Raw genomic sequence first — 20,600 nt, 5'->3', positions numbered from 1 at the left:
TCTCTGTGTGTGCTGGGGTTTGGGAATGGCATTGCAGGCAATGTACTCTCTAGGAACAGAGGGAGTGTGCTGGGGGGTAGCTGTGTTTATTTATTTATATTTATATATATTTACCTGTGAGCCTCACTCAAATGTAAAAAGAGTTGGGGAGCAACACAAGCGTAAAAAAAGTTTTGTCTATTTAGTAGCCCCTTTATGCACAGCCTACAGGAGGTTCTGTTTGTCAGTACACCTGGTTTTTATGCAACCAAAGCTTTTATCCAAGCCAGGGATTCAAAAATAAGCACCTGCTCTGAGGCCACTGGGAGCAACATCCAAGAGGTTGGTGAGAGCAACATATTGCTCCTGAGTCACTGGTTGGGAATCACTGCTTTAAATACTATGAAAAATACTTCCTGCAGTGCTGAATGCTGTTAAAGGACAAGGAAAGGCAAAGTCACTTGGGGGTGCCAAAATGTTAGGCACCCCCAAGTAACTTAAATCGCCTACCTTTCACCCCGGGCTGGTGCCCCTGTTCGGAGAGAACAGCACCAACCCGGGGTAGCAGCGAGCACTTCCTCCTTCCTGCTTCGCGTGCGCGAATGCGCAGTAGAGTGAAAAGCTGAACTTTAACAGAGAAGTCGGCTTTTCACTCTAATGCGCATGTGCCGGTCGTGGGGTCCCGGCAAAACGAAGCAGGAAGGAGGAAGCGCTACAGGTACCCCGGGCTGGTGCTGTTTTCTCCTAACAGGGGCACCGGTACAAGGTAAGCCTTTCCTTGTCCTTTAAGCCTCATCAATTCCATAGGAAACTGCAGATGCCTGTAGATCTGTAGCTGCAGATAAATCAGTGTAGCCCTGTGCAATGCCTCTTACATAAGTGTGCCTATTGGAGAGTATGCTTACAGAACTGCAATGTTATTGGCTCAGGGCATCATTACATATAGAGCACCCATCACACTATGTAGTTCAGGATTTCTTAACCTTTTTCAGATGGGACTCAGATTATATGTGGGAATCACCTACACCTTAAGATTTGGTTATGTGTTCTTTATAATAGAACGAAACCTCACCTTAATTAAATAGCATGGGGACTCAGTTTTTGGTTCTGTAACTTGCTGTCTGTCTGACTGCTGCTGGCCATGCCAAGCTGTTGGATTAAAGAAAAATTATACCCCAGAATGAATACTTAACCAACAGATAGTTTATATTATGTTAAGTAACTTCAAACGGTAATATATATCAGTAAATATTGCCCGTTTACATCCTTTCCCTGATCCACCATTTTGTGATGGGCTGTGTGCTCCCTCAGAGATCACATGACCAGAAATAATGCAGCTCTAACTGTAATAGGAAGTAGATTTGAAGCAAAAGACAGAACTCTGTCCATTCATTGGCTGATGGGGCCTAGCATGTATGTGTGCCTTGGCTTGTTTGTGTGCACTGTGAATCCTATGATCTCAGGAGGCGGCCTTAAAATGGCAGTTTTTTTTTTATATAGGATTATCCAATAGCACGTACTACTAAAAAAGTATATTTCTATTAAAAAAAAAAAAGGTTTATTTAGATGAAGCAGGGTTTTACATATGAGCTTGTTAATGCAATATATTTTTATAGAGACCTACATTGTTTGGGTGTATAGTTTTCCTTTAAGGGAGATCAGCAATTCATTTAAAGAGTTCCATTAATAAATAATAAGCAGTTCATATAAAGAGTTCCATTGATTAATGTGCTAAAAAGTAATTCGGTTTATAGGGGGGGTCAGTGGCGTTTGCCCTAAGTTTAACCCCTTCCCACTTACAGGTGGGATTGCTTGATGAACGTTACAAAGTTTTTATATAGGTTGCGTAAACTGCGTAAGTTTAGGAGCCTAATGATCTTGCTGCGAGGCCCAATAACTAGTCAGTAGTAGTAAATAAAAATAGTAAAAATAAGTATGTGTTAATGAGTCAGTATTTTAAGTAGGAAGTTAGTGGAGCCTATATGTAAGTTATGTAAGTTTCTTTGAAAATAATGTAAGTTTTTACATAAGTTAGGTAAATTGTGCAAGAATAGGGGCCCAATAACCAGTCATTCCCATGCTGCAAAGTTCATGTAGAAGACAATTATAAACAATGGTAAATAGATCCCAATATAAACAGCTGATGTTACTCTATAATAAGCAGTTCATATAAATAGTTAAATTGAATAATTAATCTGCTAATAAGTCAGTCAGTCCATTGGGGGCAGAGGAATTTACCTCAAACTCCAGGAGCTCCTGGAAGGGGCAGGGTAATTGCTGATGTCAAGGAGAGTAGTGTTAGAAATCGTAGCTGCATTAGGACCAAAAAATAAAAGGGGGGGGGGGTTACTAGAATTAAGAGGAGAAAAGTATCCTAAATTATGAGTCAAATATCAATAAAATCTACAAATGTCGCTGCCTAAAATATTTGCTACAAATACTTACTGTAATTTACTGTAATAATAATTATGCCAAAAGGGTTGCATTATGTTTCTGTATTGTAGAAAAGTCTTAAATTCTTTAAAATATCAGCCAGTATTCCATCCTAACACCATTTTCTCAGCTAACCATATACATATAGGGGAGCAGGCCCAACTAATGCTGGAAATTCCACTCCCCATTATCTGGAGGGCTACCAGTTGGCTGTTCTTAGGCTAATGTCAGACCTGGTGTTTGGAGTATATTTTAGGTAAGCTGATTGCCAAAAATAGCACCATACGGCTCCTACCTGTTGTAGGGAGTGTGGGGGGGTCATAATATTATATCTCCTAATATACTGTAGTCTGACACCTGTGCCTGCACCCGAATGAATGAAATATGCTCGGGTGCAGGCACATGTAGCCGATATCCGCCAAAAAACATGAGACTTCATATCTTCGCCGGATATCGGCTACACGCGGCTGCACCCGAGCGCATTTCATTCATTCGGGTACAGATAAGAGTGTATGGCGGTATTTTTGGCAAGCGATTTTCAGCTTGCTGAAAATATACGCCAAACGCCAGGTCTGACATTAGCCTTGTTATCAATGGACTAAGTAACTTGGTCTGATTGGTCTCTGCCCCTGCATAATTTTATAATCTGACAAAGCTGTGCATTCTTACCAGCAGGGTGGAGAGGAGTGCAGTGACAGCAGTTTAAATTTCCCACCTTGTGAGGTTCTCACTTCTGTCAGTTAGAAAGCAGCAATACTTTATCTCCAGATACCTTGCTTCTTGGGATGGGGGTCCCAATGCCCACCGTCTCTCACTGCACATAATGATGTGAGATGCCAGTACCCACAAGTTTCAGAATATATAAAGAGAATGGTACAGGTAGGGGATCCATTATGTGGAAACCGATTATCCAGAAAGCTCCAAATTATGGAAAGGCAGTCTCCCATGGACTCCATTTTAATCAAATAATTCAGATTTTCTTAAAACGATTTCCTTTTTCTCTAGAATAATAAAACCATATCTTGTAACTGATCCCAACTAAGATATAATTAATCCTTATGGAAGGCAAAACAAACCCATTAGATTTATTTCATTTTTAAATTATTTTTTAGTAGACTTAAGGTATGGAGATCCCAATTACACAAAGACCCCTTATCCAGAAAACCCCAGGTCCCGAGCATTCTGGATAAGGATCCTGTACCTGTATTTCAGTGTCCACCAAACATCACTGCATATAATTATACTAATGTGCTAGTAAATGTGAATTCCTCTTATTGAATATGATTATGATTGGGCCCACTGGGGCTCATTTATCAAAACTGAGCAAATTAGCACCTGTGCAGAATCCCTTGGCAATCAAGCTGTTGCTGTAATTGTTCCACTTGCAGCTGCACAAAAGCTAATCACTAACTGGCTGCTTTTCCCTAATCCCTAATATGATGCTGATGCCTTTACCAGTTTTGCTATAATGGCCTAGGGATGACATTGAAAGTGTGCACTGTACCAGCTGCTTGGCAGTAAATGCTACCAGGCCTGACTGTCATAAAAGGAAAAAGAACCAAAACTTCTTTTTACAGAGGTCTTGGTGGTGGCTCAGCTACAGTTTAAAATGTTGACAGTTTATGTCAACCATGTATTATTCTATTTTCCGGATCAGGGATCTTTCCGTAATTTGGATGTCCATAACTCAAGTCTGCTAAAAATAATTTAAATATTGAATAAATATAATAGGATTGTTTTGGCTCCAGTAAGGATTAATTATATCTTAGTTGGGATCAAGTACAAGATGCTGTTTTATTATTATAGAGAAAAAGGAAATCATTTTTAAAAATTAGAATTATTTGCTTATAATGAAGTCTATGGGAGATGGCCTTTCCGTAATTCTGAACTTTCTGGATAACGGGTTTCCAGATAAGGGATCCCATACCTGTATCTTGTTGCTGTTTGTTATTAAACTTAAAGCAAAATTTGGTCCTGCTAGAATATTCCTCTTAAAACCTTGTAAAGACATGCTTCAATATTGGTGGTTTTTAAACAGTTGTGTTCATAAATGTTGGCATGACATTAATAAATGGGCTTGGCTTGTTTTGCAGCAGCGTAGCTCCTTGTCATGCCCCCCCCCAAGGCAAACATCTTCTGCTGCCTGTGAAATAAAATACAGTTGAACAAATGCACCAATGCTGTACCACAACCAAGGAACAGGCCCACAACTATAAACAGTACAGATACAATGGCTGTAGCTTGCTTACCTTATCTTTTTAAGTTCCATGCTATGCTTTTTTCTTTATTTCCCTGTTATTTTGCCTTGTTATTAATGAGGTACTAAATTGCAGTATGTTGGTTTGCATTTTTCTCCCTTTCTATATAGTCCATTCTTTTCTGCCTTTCATCTTATTCATAAATACAGGTATGGGACCCTTTATCCAGAATACTCGGGACCTGGGGTTTTCCGGATATGGGGTCTTTCTGTAATTCGGATCTCCTACATTGTCTGCTAAAAAAAATATTTAAACAGTAATTAAACAGAATAGGATTGTTTTTGCCTCCAATACAGATTAATTATATCTTAGTTGGGATCAAGTACAAAGTTCTGTTTTGTAATTACAGAGAAAAAGGAAATCATTTTTAAAAATGTGAATTATTTGATTAAAATGGAGTCTATGGGAGATGGCCTTTCCATAATTCAGAACTTTCTGGATAATGGGTTTCCGGATAAGGGGGTCTGATACCTGTACTCCTTTTTCATTTCTCCTCTGCACTCGGTATTGTTTGTAACACTCATTTGATGTTTTCTATATATCCCCTCCCCATTTTAATCTCTTCTCTTTTAGTTTATTTTTCTCCTGCTCTCCTTCCCCCTCTATATTTCTCTTTGTGATCTCTCATTCATCCTAATCCTTATTCTGCCCCCCTATCTTTGTTCCCCATTTATTCTATCCCTTTTAATTCTATGTCCATTTTTCTTTGTAACATTACATTCAGATATTCCTATACACCTTCTTTGTTCTTGCCTTCTTTATTGCCATTCATCACTTGCAGTCGTTCACCCTGTTGATCCCGTTATAAGGCTGATGCCCCATGGGAAGATTAGGTTCCCATGGTTTAACCTCTGCAACCACAGGCAAATAATCTCCCCTAAGTGCCTTTCCACTGGCAATAAAGTGAATTGCTGGTGGAAAGGCATACACATTGCTTCGTCTTTCCCCAGTCATGCAAAGTTTCCTTCTGCAGCATGCCATTCTACCAGCGATTCACTTTATTGCAAGTGGAAAGGCATTTTAGGAAGACCAGTCGGCCACGGCAGCTAAGATTGACCGCGAGTGACTAACCTTACTGTGGGCCATTGCCCCAGAAACAACCTTCCACAGAATGCTATTTATGTTTGAAAGGGGTCACGTATATCTTATCTACTAGAAGGAGAGCCCCCCTCATACAGTGCTGTGTGTACAGCATGTTTGGACAGTGAGTGCAGAGGGTAAAAGTTGAATGCTCTGCAAACTGTCCGGGTGCAATGCACGCACAGCACTGTGTAAGGGGAGCTCTATGTTCTAGTAGATAAGATATACTTGACCGTTTTCAAATGTAAATAGCATTCTATAGACCAATGTTTTTCAACCTTTTTTGGGCAAAGGCACACTTGTTTCATGAAAAAAATCACGAGGCACACCACCATTAGAAAATGTTAAAAAATTTAACTCTGTGCCCAGCAGCAGTGCCCCCCTAGTACATTGGTGCCAAGAGCAGTGCCCCCTTAGTACATTGGTGCCCAGCAGCAGTGCCCCCCTAGTACATTGGTGCCAAGAGCAGTGCCCCCCTAGTACATTGGTGCACAGCAGCAGTGCCCCCCTAGTACATTGGTGCCAAGAGCAGTGCCCCCCTAGTACATTGGTGCCCAGCAGCAGTGCCCCCTAGTACATTGGTGCCAAGAGCAGTGCCCCCCTAGTACATTGGTGCCAAGAGCAGTGTCCCCCTAGTACATTGGTGCCCAGCAGCAGGCCCCAGTATTGGCCAAGGCCCCCCTAGTACATTGGTGCCAAGAGCAGTGCCCCCCTAGTACATTGGTGCCAAGAGCAGTGCCCCCCTAGTACATTGGTGCCAGGCCCCCTAGTACATTGGTGCCCAGCAGTGCCCCCCTAGTACATTGGTGCCAAGAGCAGTGCCCCCCTAGTACATTGGTGCCAAGAGCAGTGCCCCCCTAGTACATTGGTGCCAAGAGCAGTGCCCCCCTAGTACATTGGTGCCAAGAGCAGTGCCCCCCTAGTACATTGGTGCCCAGCAGCAGTGCCCCCCTAGTACATTGGTGCCAAGAGCAGTGCCCCCTAGTACATTGGTGCCAAGAGCAGTGCCCCCCTAGTACATTGGTGCCAAGAGCCAGCCCCCCTAGTACATTGGTGCCCAGCAGCAGTGCCCCCATAAGTCAGTGTGCCCCGTGGCCCCCCCTAATACATTGGTGCCCAGCAGCATTTTACTTCTGCTCTTCGGCAGCTTCTCCGGTGGCTTCAGCAGCATCTTCGTATCCCTCAGGTGCGCCGCCTCTGCACTTCTGCCTACACGCGACCGCACACAGGCCCTTTTATAACGTTGCGCCCCGTGCGTACTGACATCAACCGTACACACGGGGCGCAAACAATGACAGGGCCCGGATTTTATTAAAGGGGGCCCGAGCTACTAAGAAAAACTGTAGCATCGCCGGGCCCCCTTTGAAAGTAAAAATTGCGGCCCTGCCTACGGCACACCAGTCAACATCTCGCGGCACACTAGTGTGCCGCGGAACAGGGGTTGAAAAACGCTGCTATAGACAGCATTTTCAGGTGAATCAGCAGGAAGAATGAGAGAGAAGAATTTTGGCTGCTGACAGGTTTCAGTTTTAGGGGGAGGGACATGGCCTCATTGGGTCCCCCTGGTCCCCAGCCCTCCAAATAGAGCTATAGACTCCTTCCTTAGTCATCAATTGCTTTATAACTGAACTGGGCCCACGGACATGCGTGGCACTGGCTCATTTGTAGAACACACCATTACAAAAGCTTGGCCCCAAGGGCCTTGAGATTGCATAAGTAGAAAATCATTTGAAAATGTTAAGGATTACAAAAGTAATATTTATAGTTTCAGAGAATAAGCATTTTATTTCTTAAATTAAATAAATTTGTGTGTTTTGAGTTAGTAGGTGAATTATTTCTGGTAAAAACCTCTCTGTCTGCACCTCACCCAGCAACTGCTGGTGTCCCAAAGGCATCTGTCCTGCTGCCTATTATAAAAGGTGATGAAATGCATTAGGAGTCTAATGCAAGCTCTCACTGCCTTTCTCATTTTAGACTGTATATCCCTCTCTTACAATGCCATCACCGTTTCATTCTCCCAGAGGAAATTACCCCAGGGAGTTTGTTGAAAACTTAGAAAGCCATTTAGAAGAGGGAATTAAGCAAAGAACATGCATCACTGGCCTTAAAAGCTCCAGAGACTATTGGTGGCTAAAAAACAGAATGACAGAGCTAGAATATCACTTCTATAGAAGGTGCGTAATGTTATCTGGTGTTCAGCTGTTTATTTAGATTTAGATTGGATTGTTAATAAATATTTTGTATGATATTTTACTTCTTAGTGAACAGGAGCATTCGTATATCTGGGAGTGCTGTAGCGATAGTTATTTCTTATTAAGAGCTAGGTTGATAAAAGACCCTTAAAGGAGACATATGGCATAAATGAAAATCTCCATTATCTTGTAGGTAATGGTGAATAATAGGTCTCAGCTTTAACTTTGGGCTAAAAATTATCATTACCTTAAAATCACCCTTTATTGGCAGGCCTGGTTCCATGTTTTAAACGATTTGTAGGCACAATCTAAAGAACTTGGAATGATCCAGGAGGTTCTATGACACAGAAGGGTCTAGGTGCTGTGCATAACATTTCTATTCTGTTTATTTATGACAGAATGGCATTGTATACACATGACCATTTTGTGTGCATATTTTGTAAATGCATATTGACTAATTAGAGAATAAATGAAGCCCCCTATTTGCTATAACATTCCTGGCCATGACCCAGCAACAGCAAATATTCTCAGTAGTGAGAAATTATAGTTATAGTAAATCTGCCCCTAAGTGTCTCATTTTTTAAAATTCAACTAAACTAATTTCCTCGAAAGTCTGACATGAAAAGTCTGTCCAACAAAAACTGTGACTTTTTCGAATTATCACTGCGAAAACTCAAATTTTAGTAGCAGTGGGATAATAGCCTCTGGGAAGGGACTGGGGCTGTGGGATATCAGGTATAGTAGGGAGAGATGGTGCCTATAGTAATGGTGGGGGGATAATAGCCTCTGGGAAGGGACTGTGGCTGTGGGATAGCAGGTATAGTAGGGAGAGATGGTGCCTATAGTAGCAGTGGGGGATAATAGCCTCTGGGAAGGGACTGTGGCTGTGGGATAGCAGGTATAGTAGGGAGAGATGGTGCCTACAGTAGCAGTGGGATAATAGCCTCTGGGAAGGGACTGTGGGATAGCAGGTATAGTAGGGAGAGATGGTGCCTACAATAGCAGTGGGGGTAATAGACTCTGAATGTGGCTGTGCGGATAGCAGGTATAGTGATGCAATTTTCTGTGTAAATATACATTTTTTTAGCACATGGGATAGAAGTTTACATTTGTGGTTTAACCTGTTTGTTGCAGAAGATTCTGCCTTGAACCCAGAGCAGTAACAGACCTGGAAACCTTTGGCACACATTGTTGCATAACTGGTCCCTAGTACTTCCAAGCATAAGAGTGATTCACAAAACCTTGTTAGATTTACTGTTTGCCTTATATTTTATTACATGAAAACTCCATTTGTGGATAAAACATAATAAAATTTTTTTTTCCTGCAATTGAATGTAATTTTGTGACTTTATCACAGAATAAGAGGAGAGCACCTTCACGCAGGTTAACTGCTTTGGCATTTATTCAAACCACACTTGAGAAAGGCCGTGATACAGTCCGAAACATGTTGTGTGCAGTGGTTTGAATAAATGCTAAAGCAGTTAACCTGCTTGAAGGTGCTCTCTTCTTATTCTGTGATATTCCAAAGGGCCAGGCGGTGAACAGTAAGGCTGATCGTTTGAACATATATTTTTTTAATTTTGTGACTTTAATAACTCTAACTTTGTGGCATCCCATCTATAGACCTGATGGCAACCAGGGAGAATTTCAAATTCCAGATTTTTTGTTCCCTCAACTGTCAGACATATCCTTCAGGTGGCAGTTTTCCTTAGTCCAAATTTCCTGCCCTATCCCTATGATTTTGTAGGTTCTCCAAAAGATCATGCAAAAACTAATTCAGACACTCATGGATATACAGTACTAAGGCTATTGGCATCAAGGGGATTCCATGCTAGATTTCTGCATTGGGCATCCACAGAATTACCCTCAAAGTGCTTAGGATTCAGTCCGAAAACTTCCAGTACAGTGGTTGGCCTGTGGGCACCCTGTTACATAGTTACATAGGGTTGAAAAAAGACCAAAGTCCATCAAGTTCAACCCATCCAAGTAAACCCAGCACACACAACCCACACCTACCAATCTATACACTCACATACATAAACTATATATACAACCACTAATACTAACTGTAGATATTAGTATCACAATAGCCTTGGATATTCTGATTGTTCAAGGACTCATCCAGGCCCCTCTTAAAGGCATTAACAGAATCTGCCATTACCACATCTCTAGGAAGGGCATTCCCCAACCTCACTGCCCTCACCATGAGGAACCCCCTACGCTGCATCAAATGGAAGCTCTAATCTTTAATCCTCTAATCTAAAGGGGTGACCTCTGGTGCGTTGATCGTTTTTATGGGAAAAAAGAACACCCCCCATCTGCCTATACTCCCCTCTAATGTACTTGTACAGAGTAATCATGTCCCCTCGCAAGCGCCTCTTTTCCAGAGAAAACAACCCCAACCTCGACAGTCTAACATCATAGTTTAAATCTTCCATCCCCTTAACCAGTTTAGTTGCACGTCTCTGCACTCTCTCCAGCTCATTAATATCCTTCTTAAGGACTGGAGCCCAAAACTGCACTGCATACTCAAGGTGAGGCCTTACCAGGGACCTATAAAGAGGTAAAATTATGTTTTCATCCCTTGAGTCAATGCCCTTTTTTATACAAGACAGCACTTTATTTGCTTTAGTAGCCACAGAATGACACTGCCTGGAATTAGACAACTTGTTATCTACAAAAACCCCCAGATCCTTCTCCATTAAGGATACCCCCAACACACTACCATTCAGTAGATAGTTCACGTTTATATTATTTCTACCAAAGTGCATAACTTTGCACTTATCAACATTGAACCTCATTTTCCAGTTTGCTGCCCAGTTTCCCAATTTTTTCAAATCGCTCTGCAAAGCGGCAGCATCCTGCATGGAACTTATAGTTTTGCACAATTTAGTGTAATCAGCAAAAAAAGAAACATTACTGTCTATGCCCACCTCCAGGTCATTAATAAACAAGTTAAAAAGCAAAGGACCAAGGACTGACCCCTGCGGTACTCCACTAACCACACTGGTCCAATTAGAAAATGTTCCATTTACCACCACTCTTTGTACTCTATCATTCAGCCAGTTCTCTATCCAATTACAAATATTATGTTCTAGGCCAATATTCCTTAATTTGATTATTAACCTTCTGTGAGGTACTGTATCAAACGCTTTAGCAAAGTCCAAGTAGATGACATCAACTGCCATTCCAGCATCGAGGTTCCTACTCACCTCCTCATAAAAGGCGACTAAATTAGTCTGGCAAGATCTGTTACGCATAAAACCATGCTGGCACAAACTAATAGTATTGTGAACTGCAATGTATTCAAGTATCCTATCCCTTATTACCCCTTCCAAATGTTTTTCTACTACTGATGTCAGACTAACAGGCCTATAGTTTTCAGGCTGAGAACGGGATCCCTTTTTAAATAACGGCACCACATTAGCAATCCGCCAGTCTCTCGGCACCATGCCAGACCTCAACGAATCCTGAAAAATTAAGTGAAGAGGTTTGGCAATCACAGCGTTCAGCTCATTTAATACCCTGGGATGAATCCCATCCGGCCCTGGACCTTTGTTTACCTTTACATGTTCATGTCTCTTTTGAATTTCCTCCCGAGAGACCCATGCGTCAGTAGCTAAATTACTAGAACTGGGCATATTACAAGGGAAGCCTTCATTATCTGGCTCCTCAGATGTATAGACAGATGAAAAATAAGAGTTCAAAATTTCTGCTTTCCCCCCCCCCCCCCCCGTGATAATAAGGTTCCCATCCCTTCTTGCTTCATTTTTTTTACTATTCACATAATTAAAAAATAATTTAGGATTCTTTTTACTCCTAGCTGCAATATCCCTTTCCATTTCTATTTTAGCCTGATAGCTTTTTTGCATGCTTTCTTGTACCTGATGAAAGTTTCTGCTGTCCCAGCTAACTTGAATGCTTTAAAAGCATGTTTTTTCTTACCAACCTCGACACTAACACTTTTATTCAGCCATAAAGGTTTTGCTTTGCGATGCCTCTCCTTGCTTACAAGGGGAATATACTGTTGTGTATACCTGCAAAGCAGTGTTTTAAAGATGTTCCATTTTCCTTCTGTGTCTAACCCCATGAAAAGCCTTTCCCAGTTGACACATTGCAGAGATGCCCTTATACTGGCAAAGTCTGCACGTCTAAAATTGAGCGTTTTAGTTAATCCCTTATAGAGCTGTCTCTGCAGCATTATCTCAAAGGAGACCATGTTGTGATCACTGTTCCCCAAATGCTCACCCACACAAATGTTAGATATGAGTTCATTATTATTAGATATTACCAGGTCCAAAATAGAGTCATTCCTAGTAGGTTCTTGAACCGCCTGAAATAAAAAGTTGTAATTTAGCATATTTACAAACCTACTAGCTTTTTCTGACTTAGCCACCCCATTACTCCAGTCAATGTCCGGATAATTAAAGTCCCCCATAATAACAACTTGACCCAGTTTTGAAGCCTCCTCCATTTGCAACAATAGCTGGGCCTCATCCCCCTCATCTATACGGGGTGGTTTATAGCATACACCAATGATCATTTTCTTTGTGACCTTCAGCCCTACTGAAATTTCTACCCAAAGAGATTCGACGTTTTCATTGGTAATGTCTTTATTACATGGCTTTAAATCTGACTTTACATAAAGACAAACCCCTCCACCCTTTTTAATCTCTCTGTCCTTCCTAAAAAGTGTATAACCATTTAAATTCACAGCCCAATCGCATTTATCATCCCACCAGGTCTCAGTGATACCAATTAAATCATAATTTTCAATACATGCAATAGCTTGCAGCTCCCCTAATTTACCCGACAAGCTTCGCGCATTAGCCAGCATGCAGCGGAGATTACTACTTCTCCCTCTGATGTTTACATTAGCTAACGGAGAGTTAGAGCTAAGGCAAATATTAGACTGTTTTCCTTGTAACGGAAGCTCCTTATCTGATGAACTATATGCCCCCCTCACTCCTCCCCCACAACTCTTTGCTAGTCCCCCTGCCCTGTCTACACTAACTTTCCTATAGAACTCTAGCTCACCCCCCCCCCCTGTCTAGTTTAAACACTCCTCCAACCTCTTAACCATTCTCTCCACTAGCACAGCAGACCCCCTTCTATTAAGGTGCAATCCGTCAGGGCTGTATAGATTGTAACCCAAGGAAAAGTCAGCCCAGTGCTCTAGGAACCCAAACCCTTCCTTCCTACACCAAGACTTTAGCCACGCATTTAGCTCCCTAAGCTCCCGCTGTCTCCCTAGACACGTGGCACCGGCAAAATTTCAGAAACAATTACATTGGAGGACCTTTGCTTAATCTTAGAGCCTAGATCCCTGAAGCGATCCGCTCGACAGATTACCCTGTCCACTTTTCTAATGGTTGAATCCCCTATAACCACCATCTGTTTAGGCCTAGCTCTGCTCACCTCCCCACCACTACTAGAGAAACTGGTCTCCCGGCTGTTAGAGAGATATGTAAGGCATATTGAGTGCTTAGTTTCTCTCTTTTGGGTGATTTGCCTAGATGTGATGTCACTTCCAGGGTTTGGTGTTGATCAGAGATGTCAACCAGGCCCATGCCATGAGCTAGATAATAATCCACTCCTGGCCCTTTTTCAGATGCTATTTTATGTTAACATTTAGGCCTAAAAACAGGATTGGATCATTATCTCCATCATGACATTGGGCTGCTTGACGTCACTGGTTGAGATACAAAGGAAAAAGCAGGTTTGTGGTGATCTAAACACACGTCTACTTACTCAAACAAACCAGACACGTTACAAGCCAGAGTCCTGCATAAATACCCAATACTCATGTGGCTTGATACTGCAAACAGAGGACCAGTGTCAGACTCCCCTAAGGGTGGGAATGTAGCCAGGAAAAGTAAAAAGGAAGAGGCAAAAATAAACTATATAAGCAGAGAGTAAAATTGAAAATTGACATGGGGAAGAAGAGATCATAAGGGGAGAGGAGAAAAGAGCAGGAGGAAACAAGGAAATGGGAGGGCGTAAGTAAAGGTAAGGGTATATGCAGAGTGGATAAAAGAATGGAATACAGGGAAAGAAAAACAGCTGGAAAAGAACTGGCAGAGAAGGTGAGTAAGAAGGAGGAGCAGAATTAAAAAGGAGAAAGGGTAAAGGGGGGACCAGGAAAATGAATGACCAAGGGTTATGAGTGTTTAGGGGTACAGAAGAGAAAAAAGTAGGCAGAGTAGAAAAACAAGGAAGAAAACAAATAGGAGGGATAATTATGAGAATGGAAGCCCAGTAGCCAGCACCCTGGGGCACTCTGTCCCAAAGGAACATTGGTTATGCACTGCCTTATAGTGATGTGATGGGTGAGGGATTGGATTTGGTATGGTTTACCAGTAAGCCCGCTTGCCTGTATATTTACTGTGCTTTTGCCAGTATATCTCCTTAGCCTTGCCTTTTTACCTGCCTGTGCTTCAGTACAAGGCCGCCTCCACCCTGTCACTATACCCGCCGCTTCTATAGGAAAAGGAGTGAGAGTAACGTGGGGCAACCGGCTGAGCAACATAGGGTCCGTGTCACTGAGTGGAATCCCCACGCCTGAGGCAAGGACTCATTACAGGCGCACATTCAGCTCAGCCTGAGCAACTAAGCGCTATAACCGGAGCTGAAGCTGCGGCGCCCATTGGCCGTCTCACTCGGGGCCCCGCCCCCTATATTCCAGCCTATATACACTCCGCCTAAGGTGTTTCTCTGACACTTTGCGCTGTGTTGAGAGAGTAAGTACTAGTCGCGATTATCGCAGACATGGAAGCGCTCTGTGCTGCTTGGGCATTGGTAGAAACAGATAAAGAAAACTTTGACAGGTACCTGACAGCATTGGGTAAGTATTTTAGCTTAGATCCCGACTGAATTGCTATGTTTGGCGTCGGGGGTCCTGGCTTTTCCCTACTAAAGATGTCTATGAGAGGACAGATGGCAGTCTGTAGATTGGAGCTGCTGATGTGAAATGCTACTATGGCATCGGGATCCCTGGGGCAGCAACTAAAGCTTTGAACAGAGGAAAATTAAAGCTGTTTTTTTCTGTTCAACTATATGTTTTGCCTAGTTTTAACGAAAATAGTAAACCCTTATTGAGTATTACCCTTGAAGGATATTCTTTTTACCTTTTATTTATTTTTTTATTCATTTAAAAATAAAATTTAGAAAATAATTCTCTGTTTTGAATGGCTATTGAAAGCAGTATCTGCTTGTCTTTTATTCAATGCTACTTAGTCTGACTCCTGAAACAAGAGCCATTTTTCTTTCAGGTTAGCAAACTACACTTACAAATAATTTTAAAACTACTGAGCAATTTTAATGAATGGATATTGGCAGTTAAAAAAAAATAACTTTTTGGGATTACAATTCTCTTTATACATGTTAGGTTATTTTTTTAATGAATGGGAGGTGTAGATAGATGCCAGGGATTGTGGCTTCAATAGCCAAAGATTTGGGGGGGGGGGGTTCCCTGGAGAGAATTTGTATATTTGTATTCACCCAGCATGTAAGTACAACCTTAACACCTCTCCCTAATTTTTCAAGTAACATCTCTACATTAGTCCTGTTTCTGCCACATTTCTTTAATCTGGTCCAGTGACAGAGCAGTTGAATCAGTGCAGTTTGGGCATCTGTATGGCCCACGAAGGGGAACAATTCAGGTTTAGGGATGACTTAGTCCCTCAAATGAGACTGACTGCCATGTATAAAGGTGGCCATATATGCAGCAATTTTCCCCTGACATTCAGGGCTGAATATGGATATGGAGGTAGAAACAATAGGAATTCTACCTTCACCTGCTGATTCAGCCCTGAACAGAGATTTTGTTTGGGTGCTTTCAATGGCGCACAATCAAAATCTTTTAACCCGGCCGATTGACAAGACAACCGATATCCACAGCCTTTGCGATATTAGTCATCTTGATGATCCACCATACACACACCAAATAGTACGATATCATCGGTGTGTGTATGGCCAGCATCTTGCCTATAGAAAGCCATCAATAGGTAGCTCCCCAAACACAAATATAAAAGTTAACTAGGGACACTTGACCTCGGGCAAATAACACAATGCATCTAAATAAATACAATTTGCATATCTAAAAGGGGGTCCTTAATGAGTATTTTACCCTGCTATTATGAACGTGTAACTTGCTGTTTGGGCAAGGCAGAACTTTTACTGAAGCAGAAAGTGTCTTGTGATGCTTCCCTGCTCAGTTACAGCAGCCCCTCTGGGATTAGCCAGAATACACAATCAGACAAGGTCACTTATGAGACCACAGCCCCAATGGGTTTACCTTCTCCAACTCTGTACTGTCCCTAGGAATTAGACGACAATAATTCAGTTGCCAAGCTCTTACTGAGACATCTCCGCCTCCCTATTTTTCTTTTCACCAGTTCTACAATTTTAAATAAAATGTATTACCAAATTCACAATGAAGTACAGGTTTGGGACCGGTTACCTAGAAAGCTTGGGACTTAGGGTTTTCCGGATAAGGGGTCTTTCCCTAATTTGGATCTCCATACCTTAAGTCTGCTAAAAAATCATTTAAAAATAAAATCATTCAAACATTAAATAACCCCAATAAGATTGTTTTAATTATCTCTAAGTTGCAATCAAGTACAAGGCACTGTTTTATTATTACAGAGAAAATTTTGAATTATTTGATTATAATGGAGTCTATGGGAGAAGGCCTTCCCATAATTCTGAGCTTTGTGGATAATGAGTTTCTGGATAATGGGTCCCATATCTGTACTTTAATAACTAAACCATAGGTGGGCACATCGGGCAATGATCCAGTCGTTTGGCGACCTTGCACCGTGTATGGCCACCTTAAGATTGAGAATTACAGATCTGGTCATTTTGACTGACTAGAGGGTTTTCTGTTTAAGCCCTGCCATATTTTACAACAAGCGGTTCTAAGTTTGGGCTGAAATGAGTAATCCCCCTTAACTATCAAGTAATCCCCTTTAACTCTATCAGGCATCCATACAGTCTGCATGTAGTTTATAATGTCTACAGCAGTGTTTTTCAACCTTTTTTGGGCAAAGGCACACTTGTTTCATGAAAAAAATCACGAGGCACACACCACCATTAGAAAATGTTAAAAAATTTAACTCTGTGCCCAGCAGCAGTGCCCCCTAGTACATTGGTGCCCAGCAGCAGTGCCCCCTAGTACATTGGTGCCAAGAGCAGTGCCCCCCTAGTACATTGGTGCCCAGCAGCAGTGCCCCCCTAGTACATTGGTGCCAAGAGCAGTGCCCCCCTAGTACATTGGTGCCAAGAGCAGTGCCCCCCTAGTACATTGGTGCCCTGCCTACGGCACACCAGGCAACAACAGGCAGTGGTTGAAAAACGCTGGTCTACAGCATTACCGGTTCAAGGAATGTTTCAGTTAACTGTAAGTGCAGATAAATTCTAGTTTGTACATTTGGGCAGAGAGTAGGGCAACAACTGATGCTCACATAGTTTTGCTTTCTTTAAATCAGTTGTGCGTATCCATCGTGGTGGTTGAAATGAGTTTCATGTAACAAAAATATTTTATTTCCTGTAAGGCCTGTTGGATTGCATGATCTGGCTTTCAGTCATGACCATTCACTACTGTATACTGTTGTCTTAAGCTCTATTCACATTATCCTGTCCTATTTGTTTTCAGATGTTCCTTTCATGGCAAGAAAAGCTGCAGGTGCCTTGAAACCTGATGTTATCATCTCCAAGGAAGGCAATGTTATAAAGATAAGATCTGAAAGTACTTTCAAAAACCATGAGCTCTGCTTTAAGCTTAATGAGGAGTTTGATGAGCCGACCCCTGATGGTAGAAAGACAAAGGTGAGCAATGCTATGTTGTCTGTATATAATGCTTGGGATCCCTGATTTGCCCCTCCCACACTGGTTGCAGCTCTATATTTGGTTCCACATTGGTCAGTTCTAAGTATCCAGTGTATGCAAAACCATTTCTTTATTGGATGCTCTTAGCCACCTAGATCATTTCTTGCCTTTAACAGCAAATGATTGAGTGGTGGCTCTTGTAGAATGCTTCATATTTATAAATATCTTTGGGTTTTTTTCTGTGAAGTGTGAAGCCTAATGACCATGTCTTGCCCTCCCAGACTACTGTTACTCTTGAGAATGGTGTGTTGGTTCAGCGCCAAAAATGGAATGGCAAGGAGTCTACAGTAACACGAGAGGTGAAAGATAACCAGATGGTGACGGTAGGTTCCTTTCTTTCCCCTACCCCAGAGTTCAGTATCCCTCTAACAGACTGCCTATTTAACTACAGAAAATAACCAATTTTCATCTTATTTTGAGCACCCCTTTCTGCTATTTTGGGATTTCTGAGGAGGAGCTCCAGTTTTGGAACCATTCTTAGTGAATGTGTCTAAACGTTGGCTAAAGGCCAGTTAGTGCCAGACTTAATTTCACTTTTCTGCTATGTTTAAAGGGATACTGTCATGATTTTTAGGGGGGTAAAGACACACAGAGCTACTAGTAGCAGCTACTTGTCTTGGCTACTAAAATAGACAATGCTGATCATTTTCTGATAATTATCTGTACGTGTGTTTTAGCAGAGGCAATTCTCAGTATTGCCTATGGCAAGGTGTTTTCTGGAGTTTAGTAGCTGTGAAAAAGTAGCTGCTACTAGTAGCAGTGTTTCTTCACCCCTATGGTATTTTTTTATTTCTAAATTACACTGTTTACATAGCAAATAATTCACTCTACCATTTAAAATGTTATTCTTGAATCAATAAATGTATTTTTTTTAGCTGTAATATTGGTGTGTAGGCGCCATCTCAGTGCATTGTGCCTGAGTCTGAGCTTTCAGAAGAAGCCAGCGCTACACATTAGAACTGCTTTCAGGTAACCTATAGTTCTCCTACTCCCATGTAACTGGAGGAGTCCCAAGCCGGACTTGGATTTCTTACTATTGAGTGCTATTCTGATACCTACTGGGAGCTGCTATTTTGCTCCCTTCCCATTGTTCTGCTGATCGGCTGCTGGGAGGGGGGGGGTGTATATCACGCCAACTTGCAGCACAGCAGTAAAGTGCAACTGAAGTTTATCAGAGTATGAGCCATGTGGTTGTGGCATCCTGGGAAATGACAAAGCCCCATGTGAAATTTCCAAATTAAATATAAAAAAATCTGTTTATGTTTTTGACAAGTTTCAAATTTCAATGCAGGATTCTGCTGGAGAAGCTCTATTAACTGATGACAGTTCCCATGACAGTATTCATTTAAAGCTCTTGGGTCTTTGGGATCTGTCCTAATAATTTTTCTAAACACTTGGAATAAATCGCTTTTAAATGGCAAAATCTCAATTACAAAGATACTGGGTCACTATCAGGCTCATGGTAGACAGGGAAGTATATCAGCCATTGTACAACTACCTGTTTCACTTACCATTGACTTTAATGAAAGCTACCAGAAAAGTGCTGGTGAGTCTTGGACCCCAAAAGGATACACTGCCTTATGTATCACTAGACACATGGTAATTCTGTTTGTATTGATTATGCTGTGGGTTCTAAAGAGTATGTAACTTTTGTAAGTTTATAGTGCCACATTGGCCTAGCCAGACACTTGCCTCTTCTTTCCCCCATTCTTAAAATGTTTGTTTTTTAACTCAGACTCCGAGATGATTCTGATGTTACTAGCCAAGTTAAAATGTAATCCGTTTCTTGTCTCACCTGTCTTTGTAAGCTTTTGTGAACCAAATGTTCTCATTCTCTTGAACTGAGAAATAAAGAACCTCTGCTATGAATGTGGTAGGTGTTGGGCACAGTCCTTTATGGCATCGGTGCTACCTGAGTGGCTGCATCCTCATGACTTTGGGTCTTGGTTGGAATGTTGCATAGCACAAGTGCAGCATACCCTTTTCTCTGAACTGGAAGGGAAACTGCACATAGAAGCCATGTACCACTAGGTGCTACTAATCTATACTGAAATATCAGATGGCTTCAAAGATTGGCACATAGTAATTGCTGAACACCAGCTTGATGTGGAAGTTCCCTTTTATCTTTATGGGTTGTTAAGACCTTTAGGACTAATGAACACTATTGCAGAAAGGGCCAACAAAACTCTTTCCGTCCAAAGGAACATTTCCTCTACCTGAATGCTATGAACAGATGCAGAGTTTATACTTGTACTTTTTACATTTTTTCTTCTCCATCCAACAGACCTGCATAATCGGAGACATAAAGGCTGTAAGGATCTTCACGAAGAAAAACTGAGACTTCCAGTCCTTGGAAAAAAGTTATGCTTTAAAAGCTCAGTTTAATGAGCTCTGGTCCAATTGCCTGTACTGTTTGCTTCATATTGTAGGCTTGGCTATGTGTGACCTGCCTGATATGAGTATAACATTAAAGCTTTTGGCCACCAACTCCTGTGTATGTGAAACAAAACAGAAATATATATAGCGCTTATTGTGGTCTTTAGTTGTATGTAAATTTAATTGACTGCAGCTCCCTTTCTTTATTCCCTGTGTCTGAGATCCAAACAGTGAAGTATACTAATAACCCAGCTACAAGGAGGCACAAAAATAAATAATATGATGGTAGTATTTTAGTAAAAACACATACACTCCTGTTAGAACACGTGTTGGTGTTGCTTTAAAAATGTTAAGGTGACAATGCGTTCATTGTAGGCGACCAGTGCAGTCTAAC

The 20,600-nt window shown here is 41.6% G+C and overlaps 1 protein-coding gene across 1 annotated transcript; it reads left to right on the top strand.

Annotated features, from left to right (window-relative positions):
• The first annotated feature begins 14,648 nt into the window (after positions 1 to 14,648).
• On the top strand, positions 14,649 to 20,349 carry LOC100495473 (fatty acid-binding protein, brain). The gene is made up of 4 exons (XM_002936622.5): positions 14,649 to 14,786; positions 17,598 to 17,770; positions 18,052 to 18,153; positions 20,115 to 20,349. Exons 1-4 carry the CDS (start codon positions 14,711 to 14,713, stop codon positions 20,166 to 20,168), a joined length of 405 nt encoding a protein of 134 aa, XP_002936668.1. The 5' UTR covers positions 14,649 to 14,710; the 3' UTR covers positions 20,169 to 20,349.
• Positions 20,350 to 20,600: the final 251 nt, after the last annotated feature.

The sequence above is a fragment of the Xenopus tropicalis genome, chromosome 6 (genome assembly GCF_000004195.4).
Source record: "Xenopus tropicalis strain Nigerian chromosome 6, UCB_Xtro_10.0, whole genome shotgun sequence".
Lineage (NCBI taxonomy): Eukaryota > Metazoa > Chordata > Amphibia > Anura > Pipidae > Xenopus > Xenopus tropicalis.
The sequence above is the reverse complement of the archived record's forward strand: the minus strand, read 5'-3'. Positions and strand labels throughout refer to the sequence as shown.

Bases quoted from the DNA above. Each gene is read 5' to 3' on its own strand.
- LOC100495473 (XM_002936622.5), top strand. From the start codon at position 14,711: ATGGAAGCGCTCTGTGCTGCTTGGGCATTGGTAGAAACAGATAAAGAA. The intron at 14,787-17,597 runs GTAAGTATTTTA...ATTTGTTTTCAG, and splicing joins CAGGTACCTGACAGCATTGG to ATGTTCCTTTCATGGCAAGA. The intron at 17,771-18,051 runs GTGAGCAATGCT...TTGCCCTCCCAG, and splicing joins CTGATGGTAGAAAGACAAAG to ACTACTGTTACTCTTGAGAA.